The sequence below is a fragment of the Panulirus ornatus genome, chromosome 3, assembly GCF_036320965.1.
Source record: "Panulirus ornatus isolate Po-2019 chromosome 3, ASM3632096v1, whole genome shotgun sequence".
NCBI classification, from domain to species: Eukaryota; Metazoa; Arthropoda; class Malacostraca; order Decapoda; family Palinuridae; genus Panulirus; species Panulirus ornatus.
The window spans coordinates 3,067,955-3,094,891 of NC_092226.1; the positions used below are offsets into that span (position 1 = coordinate 3,067,955).

Below are 26,937 nucleotides of genomic sequence, written 5' to 3' on the forward strand. Positions count from 1 at the left end.
GGGCAAATGAGAGTTGGGATGAGAGAATATCGTTAAACTTTAGGGAGAATAAAAAGATGCTTTCGAAGGAATTAAATAATGTGTGAAAGACAAGAGAACAAATGGGAACATTAGTGAAGGGGGCAAAAGGAGAAGGGATAACGGGTAGTGATGGAGGGAGTCTTTTGTAGGATTGCTGAATGTGTTGGATGATAAAGTGACACATGTAGGATATTTTGGTCAGGGTGGTATGCAAAGTGAGAGTTCATGGAGGGTAATTTGTAGGAGAGAGAGGAGGTGACGAAAGCCTTGCAGAAGATGAAATCTATCAAAGCAGAGGGTGCAGATGTATTGCAGTTGAATTTACAGAGAAAGAGGATGACTGTGCTGTTGATTGGTTGGTATGGTTATTCACTGTATGTATGGATCATGGTGAAGTGGCTGAGGATTGATGGAATGCATATATAGAGCCATTGTATAGAGGCAAAAGAGATAAAGGTGTGTTCAAACTACAGAGGAATAAGTTTCTTGAGTATACCTGGTAAACTGTAAGGAGGGTAATGATTGAGGGTGAACGTATGTACAGAGCATCAGATTGGGGAGGAGCAGTTTGGTTTCATAAGTGGTAGAGGATGTGTGGATCAGGTGTTTGCTTTGAAGAATGTGTGTGATAAATACTTACAGAAACAGATGGATTTATATGCGGAGGTGAATGATAGGGTTGCTAGAGATGCTTTGTGGAAGGTCTTAAGAATATATGGTGTGTGAGAAGAAGTTATCAAGGGTATAGGCATGAGTACAAGTACAAAAAGAGAAGAGTGATTGGTTTCCAGTGAAGGGGTATGTGATGTCTCCATGGTTTTTTAATTTGGTTTGTGGATGAAGTGGTGAGAGTGGTAAATGCAAGAGTATTAGAAAGAGGGATGAGTATGCAGTCTATTGGGGATGAGAAGGCTTGGGAAAGGAGTCAGTTGCTGTTTGCTGATGATACAGCACTGGTGGCTGATTTGTGTGAGAAACTGCAGAAGTTGGTGACTGAGTTTGGAAGAGTGTGTGAAAGAATACAGTTGAAAATAAATATGAATAAAAGCAAGGTTATTACATTGATAAGGGTTGAGGGACAAGTTAGCTGGGGGCTAAGTTTAAATGGAGAAAAATTGGAGGAAGTAAAGTGTTTCAGATATCTGGGAGTGAACTTGGCAGTGAAAGGAATCATGGAAGTGGAAGTGAGTCATAGGGTGAGGGAAGGGACAAAACTTCTGGGAGCAATGAAAAATGTGTGGAAAGAGAGAATTTTATCTCAGAGCAAAAATGGGTATGTTTGAGGGAATAGTAGTTCCAACAATATTATAAGGTAGCAAGGCTTGGGTTATAGACAGAGTTGTGAGGAGGGTGAATTTATTCGAAATGAAATGTTTGAAGACAATATTTGGTGTAAGGTGGTTTGATTGAGTAAGTAATGAAAGGGTAAAAGAGATGTGTGAAAATAAAAAGAATATGTTGAACTGCTTTGAACATATGGAGAGACTGAGTGAGAAAAGATGGACGAAGAGGATATATGAGTCAGAAGTGGATGGAACAAGGAGAAGCAGGAGACCAAATCTGAAGTAAAAGGATAGACTAAAAAAAGTTTGAGCAGTCAGGGCCTGAACATGTAGGAGGGTGAAAGGTGTGCATGGAATAGAGCGAACTGGAACAATGTGGTATCCTGGGGCCAACGTGCTGTCAATGGACTGAACCAGGGCATGTGAAACATCCAGGGTAAACCATGGAAAGATCTATGGAGCCTGAATGAGGATAGGGAACTGTGGTTTCGGTGCATTACATATGGCGGCTTGTGTATGGATGTAAGCAGATGTGGCCTTTCTTCGTGTTTCCTGGCACTACCCCACTGATGCAGGGGATGGCGAAGCTGTTTCCTGTGGGGTGGGGTGGCAATGGAAAATGGATGAATGCGAGCAAGTATGAATATGTACAAGTGTATATAAGTATATGTACGTGTATATGTATATATATGCATAAACTAGATCATGCACACCACTGTGACCTCTAGCAACAAGTATTTTATTTTTTTTTATAATACTTTGTCGCTGTCTCCCGCGTTTGCGAGGTAGCGCAAGGAAACAGACGAAAGAAATGGCCCAACCCCCCCCCATACACATGTATATACATACGTCCACACACGCAAATATACATACCTACACAGCTTTCCATGGTTTACCCCAGACGCTTCACATGCCCTGCTTCAATCCACTGACAGCACATCAACCCCGGTATACCACATCGCTCCAATTCACTCTATTCCTTGCCCTCCTTTCACCCTCCTGCATGTTCAGGCCCCGATCACACAAAATCTTTTTCACTCCATCTTTCCACCTCCAATTTGGTCTCCCTCTTCTCCTTGTTCCCTCCACCTCCGACACATATATCCTCTTGGTCAATCTTTCCTCACTCATCCCCTCCATGTGCCCAAACCACTTCAAAACACCCTCTTCTGCTCTCTCAACCACGCTCTTTTTATTTCCACACATCTCTCTTACCCTTACATTACTCACTCGATCAAACCACCTCACACCACACATTGTCCTCAAACATCTCATTTCCAGCACATCCATCCTCCTGCGCACAACTCTATCCATAGCCCACGCCTCGCAACCATACAACATTGTTGGAACCACTATTCCTTCAAACATACCCATTTTTGCTTTCCGAGATAATGTTCTCGACTTCCACACATTCTTCAAGGCCCCCAGGATTTTCGCCCCCTCCCCCACCCTATGATCCACTTCTGCTTCCATGGTTCCATCCGCTGCCAGATCCACTCCCAGATATCTAAAACACTTCACTTCCTCCAGTTTTTCTCCATTCAAACTCACCTCCCAATTGACTTGACCCTCAACCCTACTGTACCTAATAACCTTGCTCTTATTCACATTTACTCTTAACTTTCTTCTTCCACACACTTTCCAAACTCAGTCACCAGCTTCTGCAGTTTCTCACATGAATCAGCCTCCAGCGCTGTATCATCAGCGAACAACAACTGACTCACTTCCCAAGCTCTCTCATCCCCAACAGACTTCATACTTGCCCCTCTTTCCAAAACTCTTGCATTTACCTCCCTAACAACCCCATCCATAAACAAATTAAACAACCATGGAGACATCACACACCCCTGCTGCAAACCTACATTCACTGAGAACCAATCACTTTCCTCTCTTCCTACACGTACACATGCCTTACATCCTCGATAAAAACTTTTCACTGCTTCTAACAACTTTCCTCCCACACCATATATTCTTAATACCTTCCACAGAGCATCTCTATCAACTCTATCATATGCCTTCTCCAGATCCATAAATGCTACATACAAATCCATTTGCTTTTCTAAGTATTTCTCACATACATTCTTCAAAGCAAACACCTGATCCACACATCCTCTACCACTTCTGAAACCACACTGCTCTTCCCCAATCTGATGCTCTGTACATGCCTTCACCCTCTCAATCAATACCCTCCCATATAATTTACCAGGAATACTCAACAAACTTATACCTCTGTAATTTGAGCACTCACTCTTATCCCCTTTGCCTTTGTACAATGGCACTATGCACGCATTCCGCCAATCCTCAGGCATCTCACCATGAGTCATACATACATTAAATAACCTTACCAACCAGTCAACAATACAGTCACCCCCTTTTTTAATAAATTCCACTGCAATACCATCCAAACCTGCTGCCTTGCCGGCTTTCATCTTCCGCAAAGCTTTCACTACCTCTTCTCTGTTTACCAAATCATTTTCCCAAACCCTCTCACTTTGCACACCACCTCGACCAAAACACCCTATATCTGCCACTCTATCATCAAACACATTCAACAAACCTTCAAAATACTCACTCCATCTCCCTCTCACATCACCACTACTTGTTATCACCTCCCCACTTGCGCCCTTCACCGAAGTTCCCATTTGCTCCCTTGTCTTACGCACTTTATTTACCTCCTTCCAGAACATCTTTTTATTCTCCCTAAAATTTAATGATACTCTCTCACCCCAACTCTCATTTGCCCTTTTTTTCACCTCTTGCACCTTTCTCTTGACCTCCTGTCTCTTTCTTTTATACATCTCCCACTCAATTGCATTTTTTCCCTGCAAAAATCATCCAAATGCCTCTCTCTTCTCTTTCACTAATACTCTTACTTCTTCATCCCACCACTCACTACCCTTTCTAATCAACCCACCTCCCACTCTTCTCATGCCACAAGCATCTTTTGCGCAATCCATCACTGATTCCCTAAATACATCCCATTCCTCCCCCACTCCCCTTACTTCCATTGTTCTCACCTTTTTCCATTCTGTACTCAGTCTCTCCTGGTACTTCCTCACACAGGTCTCCTTCTCAAGCTCACTTACTCACACCACCCTCTTCACCCCAACATTCACTCTTCTTTTCTGAAAACCCATACAAATCTTCACCTTAGCCTCCACAAGATAATGATCAGACATCCCTCCAGTTGCACCTCTCAGCACATTAACATCCAAAAGTCTCTCTTTCGCACGCCTGTCAATTAACATGTAATCCAATAACGCTCTCTGGCCATCTCTCCTACTTACATAAGTATACTTATGTATATCTCGCTTTTTAAACCAGGTATTCCCAATCATCAGTCCTTTTTCAGCACATAAATCTACAAGCTCTTCACCATTTCCATTTACAACACTGAACACCCCATGTATACCAATTATTCCCTCAACTGCCACATTACTCACCTTTGCATTCAAATCACCCATCACTATGACCCGGTCTCGTGCATCAAAACCACTAACACACTCATTCAGCTGCTCCCAAAACACTTGCCTCTCTTGATCTTTCTTCTCATGCCCAGGTGCATATGCACCAATAATCACCCATCTCTCTCCATCAACTTTCAGTTTTACCCATATTAATCGAGAATTTACTTTCTTACATTCTATCACATACTCCCACAACTCCTGTTTCAGGAGTATTGCTACTCCTTCCCTTGCTCTTGTCCTCTCACTAACCCCTGACTTTACTCCCCAGACATTCCCAAACCACTCTTCCCCTTTAACCTTGAGCTTCGTTTCACTCAGAGCCAAAACATCCAGGTTCCTTTCCTCAAACATACTACCTATCTCTCCTTTTTTCACATCTTGGTTACATCCACACACATTTAGGCACCCCACTCTGAGCCTTCGAGGAGGATGAGCACTCCCCGCATGATTCCTTCTTCTGTGTCCCATTTTAGAAAGTTAATACAAGGAGGGGAGGATTTCTGGCCCCCCGCTCCCGTCCCCTCTAGTCGCTTTCTACGACACGCGAGGAATACGTGGGAAGTATTCTTTCACCCCTATCCCCAGGGATATATATATATATATATATATATATATATATATATATATATATATATATATATATATATATATATATATATACAGTCTTGGCAGAAAAAATTGGCATGCTAGGGACTGAGCCAGTATTTTTTGCTCATTTGTATCATACCCCCAAAACATGACTGAAATGTCAAAAAATATTGAGGGGGCTCATGGACTTTGGTGGTGGTGGTGGGTGTTGGGTATGGGGGTAGCAATAGGTGGTGGTCAACCACCAGTCTGCTGGAGCTATTGTGGTGGGTGGATGTTTTTCTTCTGTTGTCACCCTGACATCCAATTTTTTTTTGCCCTACTCACGTGTGCTTTGTGGTGGGATTGTGCTGCAATGTCTTGCCATAAGGACTTGCCTAATGAAGATATTGCTGCTATTGTAGTCTTGTACAAGGGAGGGAAGTGTAATAAAGAAATAGCTGAGACTATGAAGTGTGCAAAGATGGATGAAGTGATTCATTGACGGTGTTGCCAATGACATTCCTACCTAGAAAAAACAACCTGGATAACCTCATATCACTTGGCAATGCACTCTGAAGATTATCCAACATCAAGGAGACAAGAATCCACATATTTTGACACAAAAGTTAAAGGAAGACACCCCTGGGCTACTTGGTCATGTGTCTGTATGTAATATTCATAACTGGATTCATGATGACTTGAAATTCAATACATGTATGTCTCACAAGAAACCACTTTTAACAAACCACTAGCAAAAGAATAGACTCACATTGCTAAGAAATATTTGCAGTGGGGCAACAAAAAGTGAAGAAAGTGTTATGGTCTCATGAGGCTAGCTTTAATGTTACTGGCAGCTGTAGAGGCCAGGTTGTGACCAATTACAACCTTAAGTACATTCAAGCAATTAAAATTTCCAGACTCACTAATGGTATGAGGGCTTTTGGCTACAATTGTGTTGGAAGTCTTGTGTTTTTACCTTGAAATGTGACTATGAATCAGCATCAATACCTGGTGCTGTTGTCCGATGAATTATCTGACTGTTTTGAGAAGACTGGTTGTGATATTCTTATGCAAGATGGCACACTGTGCCACATTGCTAAATTGATACATGACTGGTTGGCATTTGGTAAAGTGACATACATTCAGGACTGGCCAAGTAACTCACCTAACTTTAACCCTATTGAGAACTTGTGGTCGATTATAAAGTCATATTTGTGTGGGTGGGATACATCCAGCATTCCTAAGTTCCAAGCCACCATCCAGGATATTTGGGACAACTCTGACTACATACTTTCAGTATCTGTTCCTAAGCGCCTTTAGGATTGTTTTAAGGCCAAGGGATGTCATACAAAGTACTATGGGGGTGAGTACCTGTTTTATCTTGTTTATTGATATTTTTTTATACTGCGTCACACTATGAGTAGGACTCAAGTTTTTCCGTCGGGACTGTATATGTATATGTACATGTATGTGCATATATGTATATACATGTATATGTGGGTGGATGTCTTTGTTCATGTGTTTCCTGGCACTGCCTCACTAATGCGGTAAACAGTGATCAAGTGTCATAATGATAAAAACCAGGAAAAAGAAGAAACATGCATGGAAAAACTACAGAGACATAGAGAACTTGATATGTGGTTGAAATCAGCACCAAATAACCCAGAACAGGTAACGCTATACACAGATAATGTTATACAGATGACAGCAGAGAGGAACAGTATAATTAATCAAGCAATACCTATATGTACTGTATGGGGAGGGAGTTTTACACTTGTGGAGCCAGATCTCTTGAACTTTCACTACTGACATACAACTTATCAAATTTATGTATGCTGTCTGCATTAACCATTTCCTCAATTATCTTACATCATTTATCTACCACTCATACTGTAAAGATTCTTCTTTACATCTTTTTTAACAAGATTGTTGCTAAATTTCACATCATGTACACTGGTTGCTATATCCACATCTTGAAGAATTGTACACTGTTTGTGTCATCAGTCTGCTTTTAAAATTTAAAGGTTATCAGGTCACCAATCACTCTAATCTCTTCCAAGGCAAGCAAAGTTAGAGCCTTCAGCCTTTCCATGTGAGTGTGTGTGAGACTACTATTTGTGTGTTATGGGGAGAGACTTGACACTCATGTTACTCCACCTCTTAACCTTTAATACTCTCTTATAATTTTTTGAAGTTATGCATGCTGTCTGCATTAACCATGTCCTTAGTCAATCCATTCCATTCATCCACCACTCTAATACAATAAAAGTACTTTTATAAATCCTTATTTGTGAGTTTCTTAATTTCAAGTTATGTCCTCTCTCAAAGAAATATCCACAGTCCACTTCGCCGATTTCTTTTAAAAACTTGAAGGGTGTGATCAGGTATTCCAAGGAGAGTATACTCAAAGCCTCCATGTAGCTTAGCTCTCTTCATTCAGGTACCATCAATGTTTTCCCTCCAGTACACCTTCTCTATGAGCACATTTTTTTCTAGGATATGAATAGTTTCCTAAATATTTCCTTATCCATATACTTGAATATATTTATTTATTTTACTTTGTCGCTGTCTCCCGCGTTTGCGAGGTAGCGCAAGGAAACAGATGAAAGAAATGGCCCAACCCACCCCCATACACATGTATATACATACACGTCCCCACACGCAAATATACATACCTATACATCTCAATGTACACATATATATACACACACAGACATATACATATATACACATGCACACAATTCACACTGTCTGCCTTTATTCATTCCCATCACCACCTCGCCACACATGGAATAACATCCCCCTCCCCCCTCATGTGTGCGAGGTAGCGCTAGGAAAAGACAACAAAGGCCCCATTCGTTCACACTCAGTCTCTAGCTGTCATGCAATAATGCCTGAAACCACTGCTCCCTTTCCACATCCAGGCCCCACACAACTTTCCATGGTTTACCCCAGACGCTTCACATGCCCTGGTTCAATCCATTGACAGCACGTCGACCCCGGTATACCACATCGTTCCAATTCACTCTATTCCTTGCCCACCTTTCACCCTCCTGCATGTTCAGGCCCCGATCACTCAAAATATTTTTCACTCCATCTTTCCACCTCCAATTTGGTATCCCACTTCTCGTTCCCTCCACCTCCGACACATATATCCTCTTGGTCAATCTTTCCTCACTCATTCTCTCCATGTGCCCAAACCATTTCAAAACACCCTCTTCTGCTCTCTCAACCACACTCTTCTTATTTCCACACATCTCTCTTACCCTTTCATTACTTACTCGATCAAACCACCTCACACCACATATTGTCCTCAAACATCTCATTTCCAGCACATCCACCCTCCTGCACACTACTCCATCCGTAGCCCACACCTCGCAACCATACAACATTGTTGGAACCACTATTCCTTCAAACATAGCCATTTTTGCTTTCCAAGATAATGTTCTCGACTTCCACACATTCTTCAAGGCTCCCAGGATTTTCGCCCCCTCCCCCACCCTATGATTCACTTCTGCTTTCATGGTTCCATCTGCTGCCAAATCCACTCCCAGATATCTAAAACACTTTACTTCCTCCAGTTTTTCTCCATTCAAACTTACCTCCCAGTTGACTTGACCCTCAACCCTACTGTACCTAATAACCTTGCTCTTATTCACATTTACTCTTAACTTTCTTCTTTCACACACTTTACCAAACTCAGTCACCAGCTTCCTGCAGTTTCTCACATGAATCAGCCATCAGCACTGTATCATCAGTGAACTGACTCACTTCCCAAGCTCTCTCATCCCCAACAGACTGCATACTTGCCCCTCTTTCCAAAACTCTTGCATTCACCTCCCTAACAACCCCATCCATAAACAAATTAAACAACCATGGAGACATCACACACCCCTGCGCAAACCTACTCTAATATTTGTCAGAAGACAGTTTGTCTCCTTAGCTATTTTCCTAATACAGGACTCTGGTGACAGATTAAGGATAATGTCTACTACCAAGTCCTCCTTACACAAAAAATTTTGAAGCTTATTTTCAGCTAAGCAATAGTCATATTGAGGCCATCTTTCACTTTGTCTGATCCTCTGTGCTTTACATTTGCTCAGGCTGAATTTCATCAACCACGTTTCAGATCAACTTTAGAGTCTATATTGGTCCTTTTGTAATTTGATGCAATCTTCTTCAGTTTCTATTTCTCTCATTACCTTTACATCATTGCCAGACATATTCATGTAGGATTTCTTACTTTCAGGCAAGTCATTCAAAAGATCAAGAAGAGCAATGGTACCAGAACCAAACCTTCTGACACTCTGCCAGTCATCTAAACTCATTTGGAAAAGGCTTCTCTAACATGCATCCTTTGTTCCCTTCTACTCAGAAAACCCTATATCCATCTTTATTCTTACCTGATGATCCACCTTCTTCATCAGCCTCATATGTAATAGAGTATCAAATGCCTTCTGGCAGTCCAGATATAGACAGACCACCCAGCCTTCCCTTTTGTCCAGGACTAAGCTCACTCCCTCATTAATTTCTAAAAATTTAGTTACACATTACCTCCTTTCCCTAAAATCACTTATGATATGTCTCCTCCATACAAATTCATCCACTTGCTTCAAATCATCTTTTCCAAAAGCTTATACATCACACTCACTTGTGAGGCTGGTTTGAAGTTCATCACATATTCCCAGTCTCCTTTCTTGTATACAGGTATAACATTTGCCCTTTTCCATTCCCTTGGATGTGTGATGAAATTTCATCTGGATCATGAGCCTTACATGGGTCAGGTCCTCTTTGTATTCTGTTAAAATGTTTTCTAGATGTGTCAACAATTTCCAAAACCTCCTTCCTATTCCATTTCACTGGTGTTGGGGCTATCATACCTTCCAATGTGAAAACACTTTTGAATTTGTAATTCATTTCCTCACATATCCTTATATCATCCTCTACAATATTTCCCTATGAACTTCTTAGCCTCTTTAGCTGCTCCTTAACTGACAACAGACCCCAATGAATTTATGGAAAAGTTTTGGATATTCACCAGCCATATCCACAATATTCTCAAAGTTTCTTTGTTCCTCTTTTCTTATATTGCTATACTCATTCCATGCTCTCTTCGGCCTTGCAATTGCTGGCTGGCTAGAGTGCCATGTACATCTTTATCACAGCACATCTCAAAGTTCCACTGCTTTATGACACCTTATATTAAACCAATCCTTCATCTTCTTCACTGCTCCTTCTGTATTAGAGGCCTGAAGTACCCTTGCCTCTACTTAATCATTGAAATTTCACAGAACTTCTTAACACAATATCCTGGTTCCTGGCTACTGAAATCCATTTCCCATTTACAATGCCACAGAAATTATTGAGGTTTGTGTAGTTTCAGTGATCATATCTCCTCTTTATATCCTATTTTACCTCTGCTCTTTTAATGTCCTCCTTTACCATATATTCAAACTTGACCATTACATGATTACTTCTTCCAACTCATGTCTCATATATAATGTTCTCAATATCTATGTTTTCCAATAAATATTCTAAAACTTGTGCCTCCATGACTTCCTATTACCATGAGAATTCCAGTTCCCCTATTCTGTCTCTTTACAGTTGATAATCTCCCATTATCAGTAAGTTATCATTTCTAAGAAGCGAGTGCTTCAATGCTTAAATGTACAATCCTGATTGTTCCTTCATTGTTTTATTATTATACTTTGTCGCTGTCTCCCACGTTAGCAAGGTAGCACAAGGAAACAGACGAAAGAATGGCCCAACCCACCCACATAGACATGTATATACATACACGTCCGCACACGCATATATACATACCTATACATCTCAACGTATACATCTATATACACACAGAGGCATATACATATATACACATGTACATAATTCATAGTCTGCCCTTATTCATTCCCATCGCCACCCCGCCACACATGAAATAACAACCCCCTCCCCCCGCATGTGCATGAGGTAGCACTAGGAAAAGACAACAAAGGCCACATTCGTTCACAGTCTCTAGCTGTCATGTATAATGCACCGAAACTACAGCTCCCTTTCCACATCCAGGCCCCACAAAACTTTCCATGGTTTACCCCAGACGCTTCACATGCCCTGGTTCAATCCATTGACAGCACATCGACCCTGGTATACCACATTGTTCGATTTCACTCCATTCCTAGCATGCCTTTCACCCTCCTGCATGTTCAGGCTCCGATCACTCAGAATCTTTTTCACTCCATCTTTCCACCTCCAATTTGGTCTCCCACTTCTCCTCGTTCCCTCCACCTCTAAAACATATATCCTCTTTGTCAATCTTTCCTCACTCATTCTTTCCATGAGACCAAACCACTTCAAAAACACCCTCTTCTGCTCTCTCAACCACTATTTTTACTACCACACATCTCTCTTACCCTTTCATTACTTACTCGATCAAACCACCTCACACCACATATTGTCCTCAAACATCTCATTTCCAGCACATCCACCCTCCTCTGCACAACTTTATCTATAGCCCACGCCTCACAACCATATAACATTGTTGGAACCACTATTCCTTCAAACATACCCATTTTTGCTTTCCAAGATAACGTTCTTGCCTTCCACACATTCTTCAACGCTCCCAGAACTTTCGCCCCCTCCTCCACCCTTTGATTCACCTCCGCTTCCATGGTTCCATCTGCTGCCAAATCCACTCCCAGATATCTAAAACACTTCACTTCCTCCAGTTTTTCTCCATTCAAACTTACCTCCCAATTGACTTGTCCCTCAACCCTACTATACCTAATAACCTTGCTCTTATTCACATTTACTCTCAGCTTTCTTCTTTTACACACTTTACCAAATTCAGTCACCAGCTTCTGCAGTTTCTCACCCGAATCAGCCACCAGTGCTGTATCATCGGCGAACAACAACTGACTCACTTCCCAAGCTCTCTCATCCACAACAGACTGCATACTTGCCCTTCTTTCTAAAACTCTTGCATTCACCTCCCTCCTTCATTGTTATCACTGTATATTTGTTCCAATTCATTGCCTTTCTTGGAAGTTTATATAATAATAACACTACTATGCTTTTCTTCCCTACAATCACTATTCCCATTGTGTATTGTTTGAATGGGCCATCTTCCACATGTGTAATTACCTATCTGTACTGTATGGCAAGGGAGTTTTACACTTATGGGACCCCATCTTTTTAAAGACTATTATTATACAACCTCTTGAATTTATGTATGCTGTCTGAATTAGCCATGTACTTAGTCAATCTGTTCCAATATTCCACCATCATTGTACTATAAAAGTACTTCTTTATATCCTTATTTGCAAGTTCCTTACTTACTTTCATGGCCTCTGGTTCCTCTTTCCCTACATCTCTTAAAGTACTATCCACTGTCTACTTCATATATCACTTTTAAAAACTTGAAGATTGTCATCAGGTCAACCCTCACTTTTCTCTCTTTCAAGATGGGTAAATGTAAAGCCTTCAGCCTTTCCCTGTAGCTTCTCTCTTAACCCTAATACCATCTTTGCTGCCTTCCTCTGGACTTCTCTATGAGTTCTTCATGCTTCTTTACGTGTGATGACCAAATTGAGAAGCATATTTTAGTGTTGTTCTCATGGTGGATATGAATAGCTTGCTAAAGATTTCTTTATCTATATACTTGAAAGGTATTGTGATATTTGCCAGCATACAGTCTGTGTAGGTACCCTTGTGTGCTGATGCTATCCTCTCCACTTTTCATTCCCTCATGACTTTTGCATCATCTTCAAACATATTCAGGTAGGATTCCATACCTTCAATTAAGTCATTAATGCATATCAAGAAGAGTAATGGTTCCAGAACCGAACCCTGTGGCACTCCATTGATCACTTTGACCAATTTGGAAAAAGCTCCTATGGCATGAGTCCTTTGTTCCCTTTGACTACGATAATCTTCTATCCAACAAACGAGTCTTCTTATTCCAGCATGGTGATTCAGCTTATAATCAACCTCCTATATGGTGCAGTGTTATATGTCTTCTGGCAATCCACATACAGACAGCCCATCTAGCCTTCCCTTTTGTCCAGGACTGAGCTCACTGTCTCATAAAATTCTGCAAGGTTAGTTACGCATGGATTCCTTTCCCTAAAATCATGCAGTCTCTCACTTAGGAAGTTTTTCCTCTGCATTAAGTCATCCACTTGCTTTCTAATAACCTTTGCCTAACCCTTACACACCAAACTCATTAGTGAGACCGGTATGTAGTTCAATGCCTTTTCCTGGTCTCCTTTCTTATATATGAGTATGATGTTTGCCCTCATCCATTCCCTCATCACAATGCCTCTCTCTAGCAACATCTTGAGCAGTAATTCAAGAGGTCTAACATGAGACTCTGCACACCTCTTAAAAAAATCAGTTCCTCATGTATCCTTACATCATAGTTTACAACATTTTCTTCTGAATCCCTTCTGCACCTCAACTGACAACTGGCTCCTGCTAAATTAATGGAATTAATTTGGATTCTTAGCTTCTTTGTCTACAATATTCTTTTCAAAGTTTCTTTATTCCTCTTTTCTTATCCTGCTATACTCATTCCATGCTCTCTCATACAGTGCTAATGCTAGCTGGCTAGAGTGCTTTCTGCATCTTTGCCACACTGCTTATCTTGAAGCTCCTTTGCTTTATGACATCTTTTACTAAATCATTCTTTCCTCTTTCTTACCATTCCCTCTGCATCTGAAGCTTGAGGAATGCCTCTAGTCCTTCAATGTAAATTTCTCAGAGCCTCTCAAACAATGCCCTGGTTCCCGGACACAATTCCATTTCTCAATCTATATTACCATAGGAATTATTGAGGTCTGTGTAGTTTCCACAATTATACCTCTTTATTTTCTGTCTTACCTCTTCACTTTAAATGTCCTTTTACAACTTATTCAAACTTAAGCATTACATGATCACTTTTGCTAACCAGTGTATTGTAAATAATGGTTTTAATATCCATGCTAGTATAAATGAAGATAAGGGGTAGCAACAATACTGTATCAGTCCCTCTCATCCTAGTTTGCTCTATGACATGCTAGTACATAAAGTTTTCTTGTATACGCTCCAAAAACTTGTCTCCATGACTCCCTATGACCATAAGAATACAAATTCCTTCAGTTTATCTCTTTATAAATGAAATTTCCATTATCAAGTAGTTTACCACCTATAAGAAGTGAATGTTTCAATGCTTCATGTACCATCTTGATTGTTTCTTCATTATTACTATTTGTTACGGTTCACTGCAATTGTCTGAAGGATTATATGCTAATAGCACCACAGTGCTCGTCTTCCCTACAGTTATTGTTTCCATTGTGTACTGTGTGAATGGGACATCCTCCACTATTTCTTGAAACTTCAAGCTCTCTTTTATCAAAAGGGCAATTCCTCCCCCTCCTTTATCTTTCCTTATCATTCTTGTTACCATGTATCCCTCTGTGCAGAGGAGATGAGAGCTTATCTCTGGTAAGCTTAGTTTCCACAACTTCAATAACATCAGATGCACTTTCCCCTAATATGATCCTTGAATTCCATGTTCTTACCAATACCTATCAACTTCAATAACATCAGATGCACTTTCCCCTAATATGATCCTTGAATTCTATGTTCTTACCAATACCTATCAACCCATCCACATTTGAATACATTACTTTCAGTCTGCCATTACCATCTAACTCAAGCCCTATCTGCAGTTTTAGTGGAGCTGCTCTACTCTCTTGTCATGTGTGGCATCTCCAGTTGTTTGTCTTCTGACCATCCTCTTTTCTTTTCTCACTTCCCTTGATCTATCACGCTTTTTGAATATTCCACCAAATTTCATCATGCTTTTAAGATTCTTAGCTTTTTAAAATATTTCTTGGCTAGATGAGTCCAAGTCAAATGTACCAATAACTGGTCACCCCCTTACATCTTGGTTATAACTTCTAATCCTTCCCCTTTCCTTTATTAAAGAAGTCACATCTGACAGTCTTATAGCCTCCTTTGTATCCCTTTCTTCCTAATCTGGTGTATAATCTTCTTTTAGCTCAAAAATAATTAGTGATTTATATCTGTCAACTTCCTGCTCTACTAATCTTTATAATTTTGGTGCAACCCATTTTTTAACAGGATCCCTTGGTGTTGTAGTTCAACTTCTGTGTCTCCAACCTTCTTTATAATCTGTCTTTTGGCTAGCAAGCACTAGTCCTGTATTCTCTTTACTTCTCTAAACCTTCCATTAACTAGCTGATATACTTCCTTGATTGCTTCATCTCTTAACAGAGCGTATTCCTTTTTCAATTGCTTTATTCAATTTCCTTGTCACCTAGGGTCCATGGTCCCCTCCTTCACCCTTAACATTCTATTGATCTGCTCCTGAATTTGCTCCTAATCTTCCCTGCTCTCTACTTCATCAGTCTCTATGTGTGTTTCTGTCCTTTTTCCTACCTGATCAGCTTTCAATACTATGTCTTTTCTTCTATTTGAAAGCCCCCTGGTAATGCTCCTGCAATTTCATGTCCAATAGTGTCATCCAATTTTTCCCCTCATTGCACAGCCTTTAGCGCATAAGAAATTGCCTTCTTTTTATTGGCTTCATCTTCTTTACTCTGATCTGGTATCACCTAGATCACCCTCCCCGGTGTTTTTATCCTCTAGTCTCATGGCTATGCATGAGTGTCTATTAAACACACATAACATGGTACATACATACAAGGTTAAGAAATGAGGAACCACAAGTGTAAAGCTCTTTCCCTATAACACACAAGCAGTAATCACATAAGTACTGACACACTGCATAATCAGTCAGCTGACTGAGTGCAAATAAACACTACACTCTGTGCTGCTCATACCCTTTATAACTTCTGACTCATGTATACTTTGAAAAGGATATACCATGTCTGCAAAAAACCTTGGCCACTACAAAAATTTACTACCCCCTCCTCACAGTACAAAAAAATAAGTCACACTTATATTTTAGTACTTTTCCATGTCTCCTTTGGTCCAGATTACCATCTGCAGATGTGTGGGGATGAAACTGGCAAGGCTCCTGAAGTATTCCAGGTCCGTTGGGTCCTAATCTCCTACACAAGGAATAGCACTCTCATCTGGTTCCAGTAAATCTTGATTGGGTCAAGGTCTGGGGAGTTCCCAGGGCATTCGAGAAGTTGAATATTTTTCTCTGATAATCAATTTATCATCTTTCTAGCCTTTTGGTAAAGGGCACTATGCTGCATAAAGTGATCACACTCATATGAGGAATCAGATGGTCCTCCAACATTCAAATGTACTGCTCTCCATTCCCTGTAGTGTTTTTACATAAGAAGCACAAACCTACCCTATCCATTGCACTATTGAAGCAAACCCAGATCATCACACTATCTACGCATTTCACCATCAGTGTAGAATAAGATTCATACTGGCTAGCACCCTCCGGCCTTAATACACTGTTGCTCACTCCAGTCCGCGTGTTTCTTTGCATATGTGAGTAATTTTTCTTTTATTTCCTTAGTAAGTAGGGACTTGGCAGCTGGCTTAAGGGAAGGAAAGTAAAGTCCTTTAGCAGGCAATGGTGAATGATTCTTTGAGAGACATTTCTTAGAAGTTTGGATAACTTTTCTAGAGTTCAGTGGCTGAAATGCAGGATTGCTTCAGCTCTTCTCATCTTAGGAGGTTATCTGTAGATCTAGAAGTCTTCCTTGGGCAACTTGGGATAGGTTTTAGTACTGGGATGACATCATCAGGGGAGCCATGAGTGATGGCAATCAGCTCCTAATTGTGTGTTATGAGCATCCAGGTGTGCCTAGGAAGCTCTTATATGCCCAAATTTTCTTAATTACAGGCAAAAATTCTGGCTTTCTCCTCATTAAAAAGACAAAAGTCAGCTGTCTTGAAGCACAAGTGGAAGATATACAGCACCCATAAGTGTAATTCACCAAGAATAGGAAAGACAGGATATCCTTTCCTTAAGATAGCCTGAGGCACAGTGAAGTAGGTTGCTGGTGCTCACACCATTTGAAACACTAGTTTCAGCGACCATGTGTACAATGATTTCACCCTGAGAGCCTCATATCCTTGTATCCACAATAAACCTTAGCCAGTATTGTCTCTGAAAACAGATGGTAGTGGACAAGGTTCTTTGCAGACAGTAAAATATCCTTAAGAATATCACAGGATAATGTAACTTGCCTATAAACAGAAATCCAAGCTCAAATATTGTACTGGTAGACTTTGAATGAAATAACACAAGCACAAGAAACTGTAGACACTGATATGTATATAGGCATTTCAGAAGCTTATTACAAATGACCAGTACAGCAAAACCTCTGTTATCCGAAATGCTTCTGGCAATCTGCCATTTTGAATAACAAAAGTTACAGTTATTCAGTTCTTTAAAAATATATCTATATTCATTTATTATACTTAAGCACTGTTTCCCGCATCAGTGAGGTAGCGCCATGAAACAGACGAAGAAAGGCTCATCCACTCGTATACACATATATAAAATATAATAACACTTCAGAAATTGTCCATACCTTGCTATATGCAAGAATTATGATCTGCAAGAATGTTGCACAAACAGAAACTGCATATAACATAACAATAAACATATAGAGAAAAATGGGATGTGTGCAGCAGCTTTGTGGTCAGCATTGGTTGATTCTCCAATTTCCTTCATATTATATAGCTTCTGGCATCGAGTAAGCTTATCGAGCCATCCTTTACTTACTTGAAATGTCTTTGGCTCATCTTTACTGTCTTCTTTACATAAATGTGGCTGCTTTACTTTGTTGTCTCATGCTATGTGTGCAACAAGAGCATTTTCTCTTTTCCATTAGTGGATTTATAACCCTTGTGGTTACATTGGCAGACAGTGGAAAAGAGTGGACCACAGCACTTCGAATTTTCTCTACATTTTTCTTTATCCTGCAGACTGTAGATTCACCCAGGTTGTAAACACAACCAAGCACAGATGCTGCCTCACCAGCATCAGCACATCATAAGAGTTCTAGCTTTGTTTCTAAAATCAAAGGTGTTCTCTACCATTTAATTGCTGGTTCTGGGGTAGGAGAAGATGATGTTGGACGTTTGGATGTCAGAGTAACATACACAACAGGATGCAGGAAAATCATATTAGCAGGTGTACTTAAAACTCATAAATCTGCAAACAACAGTGCTAACTGCAAAACTGACTTACTGGCAGGAATGTGGTGAGCACCAAGTAGGAGATACTCCACCAATCAACCCTTCCTGAAGTTTTGGCACACTTTCTACTGTACTGATGTTCCCTCACCAGCATAAGCATGTCATACAATATATAGCTTTGTTTGTAAGGTCAGAGAGGTTCTTTTCTGTTTACCTGCTGGTTCTAGGGTAGAAGATGTTGCTGGACATTTGAATGCCATGTTTACAAACACAAACGCAGTGGATTGGAGGAAAATCACAACAGTAGGTATACCTAAATCGCAAAAGTAGCACAGATCCAAACACAGTGGTGGTAACTGCGAGAGTGATCCGCTGGGAGGAACATGGCACACTCCACTCAGGATCCATGCTTACTCCATCTGTCAACCATTACTGAAGTTTGGGCACACTTTCTGCTGTATATACATTTTAAAATATTTTACATTGAGGAAATATTAATCTATGCAAGAAAATAAGCACTACTAAATTCCTCAATCCTCTACTGCTGCTTGTTGCTTCGTAAATAGTCGTCATGCCAACGGTGAAGTCCTTTAAAAGTGCCACCTTTGAGGCTTAAAACCCTTACCCTTGCACTGTGTGCAAGATGTAGATGGCTTCAATGAGCTGTCACACAATTGCTAATGATGCTTGAAAGGGGACATTGCCCTTAATAGTTATCAAGATGTCCAAGACAAGCATGCAACGCCATTCCAGAAAGCACATAAGAGATGGTAAACAATCACCAGCACCACAGGAAACCAGGTGGTAAATAACCTAATCATTGCAGTATGGTGTTAGCCCTACATAAAATATTTTTACATATCTTCGTAATTTTTCAATTTCCAGTTATCCGTGGTTTGCCAACTGAAACTGAAAAACATGTTGGTTTGAGCATTTTGTTGCCATGAATTATGGATAACAGAGGTTTTACTGTATATCAGAGGATAAATACTATAATATCAAACATATCTATATGATATAACATTCACTAACAAATCAATAAAATCAACCTAAAATCATGGAGAATAAATGACCAACTTACTGTCTGATTGGTCAACTGGTGTCTATATACAAACACTAAGTGCAATATTACAAACAAATGGCAAAATGCACAGAGGTATGACAGGCTTTTTAAGATTCTAAGGGATACTTGCACTTGAAAAAGATGGAAAACATTTTCTGAAGGTGTGGGGTAAGTTTGAATATCGTTATGGGAATAAATGCGAAAAAATACATTTGCTTGTTGCAGCGAAAGGGTTAAAGTAAGTACAGAAAGCCTACTAATCAAAACAAATGAGAGTAACCTTGAGATCTGTGAACACCAAGCACAACCATTTAACAATTACGGCCAAGGAAAATGGTAAAAGAAAGGACAGGTTTCTTATCCATCATCCCACTAAATGACATTTAAAGTGCACTAATGAATCATGAAAATAATTACAATAAAAGAATTCAAATATCTTAATAAAATAACACTGATAGTCTTACCACTAAACTGCTGAGAATTGACAGCACCCTGTAAGCTTGAACAAGAATATCTATCTGATTAATCTCTACTATCAATAGCTTGTAAATGATGTGGTAAATGTAAAATAACACAAACCAAAACAGAGTGCAAATCAGGATGTCACTCACGTGTTGGAATTTTCGTTTACCATAATTCCTCTTTCAAGTGAAATTTCTAGGCAGCTTTTACCACAGAAGCAATGAGCAACTTGGGAGATTGTATTGGTTCAAAGGTTAAAACGAAAATATGAAATGGATTTCCTGCTAAACTATTATGTACAGCAACAACAACAGAATTTGATTTGTTACCTGACCCTGTAACTGAAGGATACACTGTAAACACATGAGGCACTGGGTTTTGTAAGATGACTGGAATGTCAGCAAAATTGTATAGATTTCCCTCCCATTTGTTTAACTTTTAGCACTTCAATAATTTTTTGTCTAAAAGGTTGATTTATGGGATGCTAGATAACTACTTGAGGACAAGCAATTACAATGAACAGAAATGGACTCTGCATATTTTGGAAAGATTGACATGAATTAACCCCAACAGGACAAAAAAGAACACTGAAGAGAAATGGACTTTGCACATTCTGGAAAAACTGGCATCAGTTCCCCTGAACTGTGGGTTCACATATCACACTTGAAAATAATTCAATATATCTTCCATAACCCTATTACAAACATCAAAAGACCTGGAAAGTTATCTAACACGTGCTTGATGTAAGTATGAACACTGTACCTTTGGGACAAACTTGGGTGGAGCTTTGGCAACAGATTTTGAGGTTCGTGCTTCACGTTCAGTTGAATGCATACGCTTAGAGTGCTCTCGTAACTTATCTTTTCGTTTAAATCTTTTTCCACAGTCTGGACAAAGAAAGTCTCGACGATCTGAGTGACTGGAAATATAAAAATGTCAAGATAACCTAGTGTACTCTTCATGAAGAGAAGCCACAGAATTACATATAGAGTATGAAAAATACAATAAATATCCAATAAACACAATGTGCAAGTCATCTGAACTTATAAAAACATCACATAAATCACAAAACCATCATAAAATGTACCCTCACAAGGATACCTGGTTTGATGAAAAGAATGTCTATTTTTTCTATAAATACTACCTAGCTGCACAATACTGGTAAAGAGCTTTATACCCATGGGCCCCATCTCCTTAACATTCTATGCTAACAATCTGCCATTTCAAACCTTTGCAGTCTGCTAGCATTCTGTCTCTGGCTAGTGTATTCCAACCATCCACCATCCTAAAACTTAACCAGTACTTCTGAACATTCTTTCCAACAAGCTGTTTACCCATATTTTTGTTTTTGCCTCTGGTGCTGCATCTTTTGAAGAACTTCTCCGTATTAGTATCATCCTGGAGATTTAGAAACTTGAAGGCTGTTATCATATCCCCCACTTTCTCCACTAATCCATAGTGAGTAGTTTTGTAGCCCTCAGCCTCTCAATATAGCTCTATTCTTTTAATTCAGGTATTAGTTCCTCTTCCTTGTACCCTCTCAATCATATCTTTGTGCTTCTCTTGGTGCAATGACCAGTTCTGCAAGGCATAATCCAGTTTTGACCTGATATATGTAGAGAATAATTTTACGAACATGTTGACGTCCATGTATTAAATCTAATGCAATTTTTATATTTGCCTATAGACACCTTGTCTCTTTTACAGTTCTCGTAATATGTATATGGCAATAAACTAAGCACAATGTTGACCCCTTGACCTCTTTCACACACAGAACTCCATAGTTTATTTCCCACTGGGTAATAACTATACCTTGACCCTCTTTGTTCTTGCACTTACTTGGACTAAATCTCATTATCCTATTTATGTAATCCTGATCTGTTCATCATCATTCTTGGTTTTTCTAATGACCTTGACATCATCAAAAGTCCTGTGGCACACCACTTGTAACCTCAGCCCCCTTCAAGTATGCATCTCTTATGTCTTCGTTACTCCTTTTTAGTAAGGTAGTCTTCTATCCAGTGGAACCCATCCTTTATTCCTGCCTGTAGATCTAGCTTCTTATCAACCACTAATGAGGAACAATGTCAAAGGCTTTCTAGTAGTCCAAGAGCATACGTCAATTCAGTCCTCTCTCGGATCCAAGATGGAGCTCACCGCCATAAAGTCTAGAAGACTAGTTATGCGTTGACTCCTTTCCCTAAAACCGTGTTGTTTCCCACTTAGAAAGTTTTTACTTTGCAAGTAGTTATATATTTGTTTTCTGAATATCTCTTTCAGGGATTTACAAACCACATTTGTTAGTGAGACTGGCTAGTAGTTCAGTGCAGTCATCTAATCCCCACATTCTCTAAGCATGTATGGGAGACTTCATCAGGACCATGGGATTTTAATAGATCAATCTTTTTATTAGACTTATCATCTCTTGTCAATTAATATATGTCACATGACTTTATCCCCCCTCCAATCCTGGTAATGCTAGTGCTTTACTGTCCTCCATAGTAAAAACATTTTAAACATCATCCAACCTCTTCCATATTCCTTTATCATCCTAGAGAATTCTTCCCTCTGAATACCTTAGGGTGATTAGTTTCTCTTTCATAAAGTTTCTTTCCAATGAACTTATATTTCCTCAATGAGATATCCTTGTACTCTCTCATATTATAACTTTCTTGTTGAACTGAATCTCTCTCTATTCTAATCCTTAAACTCTATAAGCCACCATAGGTATCCATACTTGGACCCCTTCAAGGTAAATTTCACAAAATCTTCTGGAGCACTATTCAGTATTCTTATTGTAGAACTTCTCCCAATCAATACTTTCAAAGAACTTGATCAGGTCCACATAGCTGCCATGACTGTGCTTCCTCTTTGGTTTCTCTATCCAATCTGATGCCCATAATACATCCCCCACCACCACATATTCAAAAACAATCACTACATATTCACTCTATCCAATAGGAGCATCGCTCTTCATGTTTTATTTCCATGCTGCAGTGTGTAAAGATAAGATCAAGTACAGATGGTGTATCATCCCCCACACTTCTAATATGTTCTGTGACATGGTGATGCAGAAAGTTCTCCAGTAAAATTTCAAGAAAATTGTGCATCCATGGCTTAGCATATCCATGGGAATCTATGTTCTCCAAGCCTATTTCCCTGTAACTGAAATCCCCCATTCATTATCAGTAATTTACCACCTCCAAAGAGGGAAAGTCTTGTTGCTTCCTTCACCACCCTTATTGTTCCTTCATTATTCTCTCCAAATGCCTATTCTGCATCATTGCAGTTCTTTAAAGGATTGTAAACTAACAATACTATTACATACTTCCTATCCATAGTGTTTATCTGAAGGCACCAGGTACTTATATTTCCTTGAGTATAATGGAATCCCTTATCAAGAGAGCTAATCTCCCTTCCTTTAATCTTTCTATCCCTTCTTACTACTGTGTACCTATCTGGACAGACATGGTTAGAATTAAGTTCATTGGTAAGTTTTGTCTCCATCAATCCCACAATGTCTGTGTTACAATCTCCTAAATGGTCCGTGAAGTCGTGCTTCTTCCATTTTCCCACCAGGCCAACTGCATTTGTATACAGAACATTGAACCTAGAATACTTGCTACTAGGAAGTTCTGGCCTCCTTGTATTGGAGGTGGAGGTGTTGTTCCTCCCTCTGGCTTTAACTGACTTCTTATATCTTTTGTCTTTTGCCAGTTCTCATTGGTTATTTCTCTCTTTTCCCTTGGTCTGTCACTCCTGAGAAACACTCTTTTTTACTCCTTCTTCCTGGTAAGTTAATATGCCTGTTTAATTACCTCAGTTACAAATCTCCAAATCAAATACCTTAAATGGCCTTCCCATGGTGTACAATCTGCATTTCCCCTTTCCTGAATTACCCCAAATGGCACTTCCCCAAGTGTCTTGTCTGTATTTCGTCATTCTCCTGACTTCTTTAATTTCACCATTTGTTTATAATAAAACACTGCCTGCAGTATTTCTTGGACATTCTGTCTTTCCTGGCTTCTCTTTCCTCCATGTCCAGCTGGTGATCTTCCTCCAAGCCAAATATCATTACTGACTAATGCTTGGTGACCACCATCTGCACATCCATCCTTACCTACAAAGTGTCCCATCCATATTATCTCTTGGAGTCTTGCACTGTCCTCCTCTTTATCTCATAGCTTATCTAAAATTAATGCACAGCTGTCCTAAACAATATTTGCCCCTTTAACTATTCATCTAATCTACCAAATGTTTCCTTAATCATGTTGTATTTGACTATGTGCATTGCCTCTTCAATGGCCCTGTACATTATTTACTTTTGCCTAACTGTTTCAAGATTTCTAGACCTATGTTATTCAGTTACTGCAACTTCTGCTGAGCAGTCATCTTCCATTCTGAAATCCTATCTTAGTCTTTATCTTTCTCTTTCCACTTGTGTTCCCATGCTATGCACATCCTCCAGTTCCTCATCTTTACTGTTATGCTCCACCACAGTTATGCTTAACTGGTGTGCCTCTATTTCTCTCTAGTGGGATATTCACAGAAGAAACTTGTGAACTCCCATATTATCTATAGAGTGCAAGTTATCAGCTTTCTGTAACCCCAAGGCACCCATGGCATCATCAGTCTCCCTGGGAAACCCTCATTCTTTTTTTTAAGTTGAAGGCTCCAGCCAAGGACAAAAGTCCACATCAAGGGTGGGCCTTAATTGAAATATAGGGGAGGATTATGAAACAGAACAAGGACAGACAAGGGAAAGTATTTACAAATTACACAGAAAGTGAAAGACCTGTCTCTTGAAATGTGTCAGGTCATAGTTAGTTGGAAAGACATGAGAAGGTAGAGAGTTTTAGAGCATCGACGTGTAAGGAAAGAAGTAGGTATCAAAATGGCCCACCCTTATGTTGCCAATGGCCACACAATAATCATAAGACGCAGAAGCTTGCTGAGTATAGTGCGGTCTCGTAAGTGGAGGGGGCACACAATCAGCCAGCTCTCAGGAAAAAACACAAAAGTAATACCTATAGAAGAGGGAAAGTGAACCAACATTGTGGCATAAGGCAAGGGGGTCAAGTTTGGAAGTTAGCCAGGGACAGTTTATTTGTCGGATTGCTATCAACTCAGTCAAGTAAGGATATCAAGCAAGAACCATCCCAAATTTGACAGCAGTACTCCGTACAAGGACGAATCAATCCCTTGTATAAACGAAGCAAATGTTCATTGTCTCATTTACCTTTTAAATACCCGTATCTATTCCCATGCTGTTTAACTTTCCCTTAGATTAATTAGGACAGACTGCCTTAGGGCTTACAGAAACAGGCTTATCCAAGTTACATCCACTCATCCACTCTATCTGTTATGGCTTTGAGAACTTTGTTTGCCTGGTTCAAATAGTATTGCTATCCTCACTACCCCCTAAATATCTAGAATTGTAGTTTAATTGCCTTATTTTTCAAAATTCATCAACCTACTAAAATATGCCTGAACAAGATGTTCACTGGTAGAGACTTAGAGTTGCTAATTCATGTTAATCTGGTCTATTCCTCTTCCTCTTGATTGCTCTCTTTTCATAATGTTTCACTGAGCACTGAGATCTTGGCCTTGTCTCCTACCCTGTCTTAGCTAGTGTGTGGCTTGTAGTTAGTAAAAAAGAAAAAAAATGGATGGTCAGTTTCATAACCAGCAAAACTGGCACCTGATTCTCAGTGGTATCTATTCAAATATCCCTCAGTAAGCAAACTTATTTCATCTCAGATTTACTTCTTCTTACATAATTCCTAGTGATCCTAAAGCTATCTAAAGCCACCCCTGTGTATTCCTCTCTCCCACTGCCTGCCAAAATAGGTGTCTCCTGAATCCAACAAAATCTTGACATTCCTGAGGAGTTTCTGGTGTTAACCGAAGCTTGCCTACATATCTGTACTGACTGAGGTTACTTACTGTTTTCCGCTGGTAAATGAAAATAGTCACAAGTCAATCAAGAGAAATGGCAGAGCTCACAAAATTTCCCTCTCCTCAACATGTATGATTTCAAAGAGCTCACAAAATTTCCCTCTCCTCAATATGTATGATTTTAAAGTTTTACAATACTTTTACATTACTTGCAACATTTCAAACTGATACATTTCACACTTGAGGCACATGAGAGTTAGGGTACAGTATCAACTTGTTACACACACACACTCTGTACAAGTGAAAGATGTGAAAAATGGATTTTTTTTACGTCTATACTTCAATGAATAAAATATTCTTTGAATAATAACGTCAAGATATTTTAAGATATTCCTTTATCTATCATGCATTTCATCATCATATAATGGCAAAATACTTGATTCATACACCGCTATCAGGCAAAATATGTCTGTATCCCACCTGACGGCAAAATGTGTTTGGACCCCACCCACCAGTGTTTTGCCTGTCAAAAACAAATTACCTGATGCATGCCACATTTTCTGTACATTGTTATACCTACTATCCCATTATATATTACTTTCTGAGTTGGTGTAGTCATAATGATATGTCTGCAAGGAAGTTGAAGTTACTCAGAGTACAAGATGTAAGGCTATCACCATCGAGGTGAAATTATGGATACTTTAAAGTTTGATGATGGCAAGAAACTTGTGATTATAGCAAGCCTATCTCAAGAAAATCAATGAGGAAGGAGGTCACTCACCTTAGCAAGTATTCAATGTGAATGAGGCACATTAAATTTAGAAAAAAATGAAAGCCAGAATATTAGATAGTAATTAGTAAGAGAATACGTGGAAAGTATTCTTTCTCCCATATCCCAGATGTTTTGGAAGTATGTAAATAATGTGCATAACACAAAGGAACAAATGTGAGCATCTGTAAAGGTAGCAAGGAGGGAAGTGATAACAGGTAGTGCTGAAGTGAGGAGATGGAGTGAGTATTTTGAAGGTTTGCCGAA

The 26,937-nt window shown here is 39.6% G+C and overlaps 1 protein-coding gene across 3 annotated transcripts in view; it reads right to left on the bottom strand.

The window, feature by feature from the left end:
* Positions 1–26,937, bottom strand: part of LOC139760043 (uncharacterized) — a 300,444-nt gene that overhangs the window by 18,867 nt on the left and 254,640 nt on the right. For all 3 annotated transcript variants that reach the window (XM_071682807.1, XM_071682799.1, XM_071682788.1), the window contains one exon: positions 20,766–20,922. In XM_071682807.1, the coding sequence (XP_071538908.1) occupies positions 20,766–20,922 (157 nt within the window). The remainder of the gene's footprint in view (positions 1–20,765; positions 20,923–26,937) is intronic.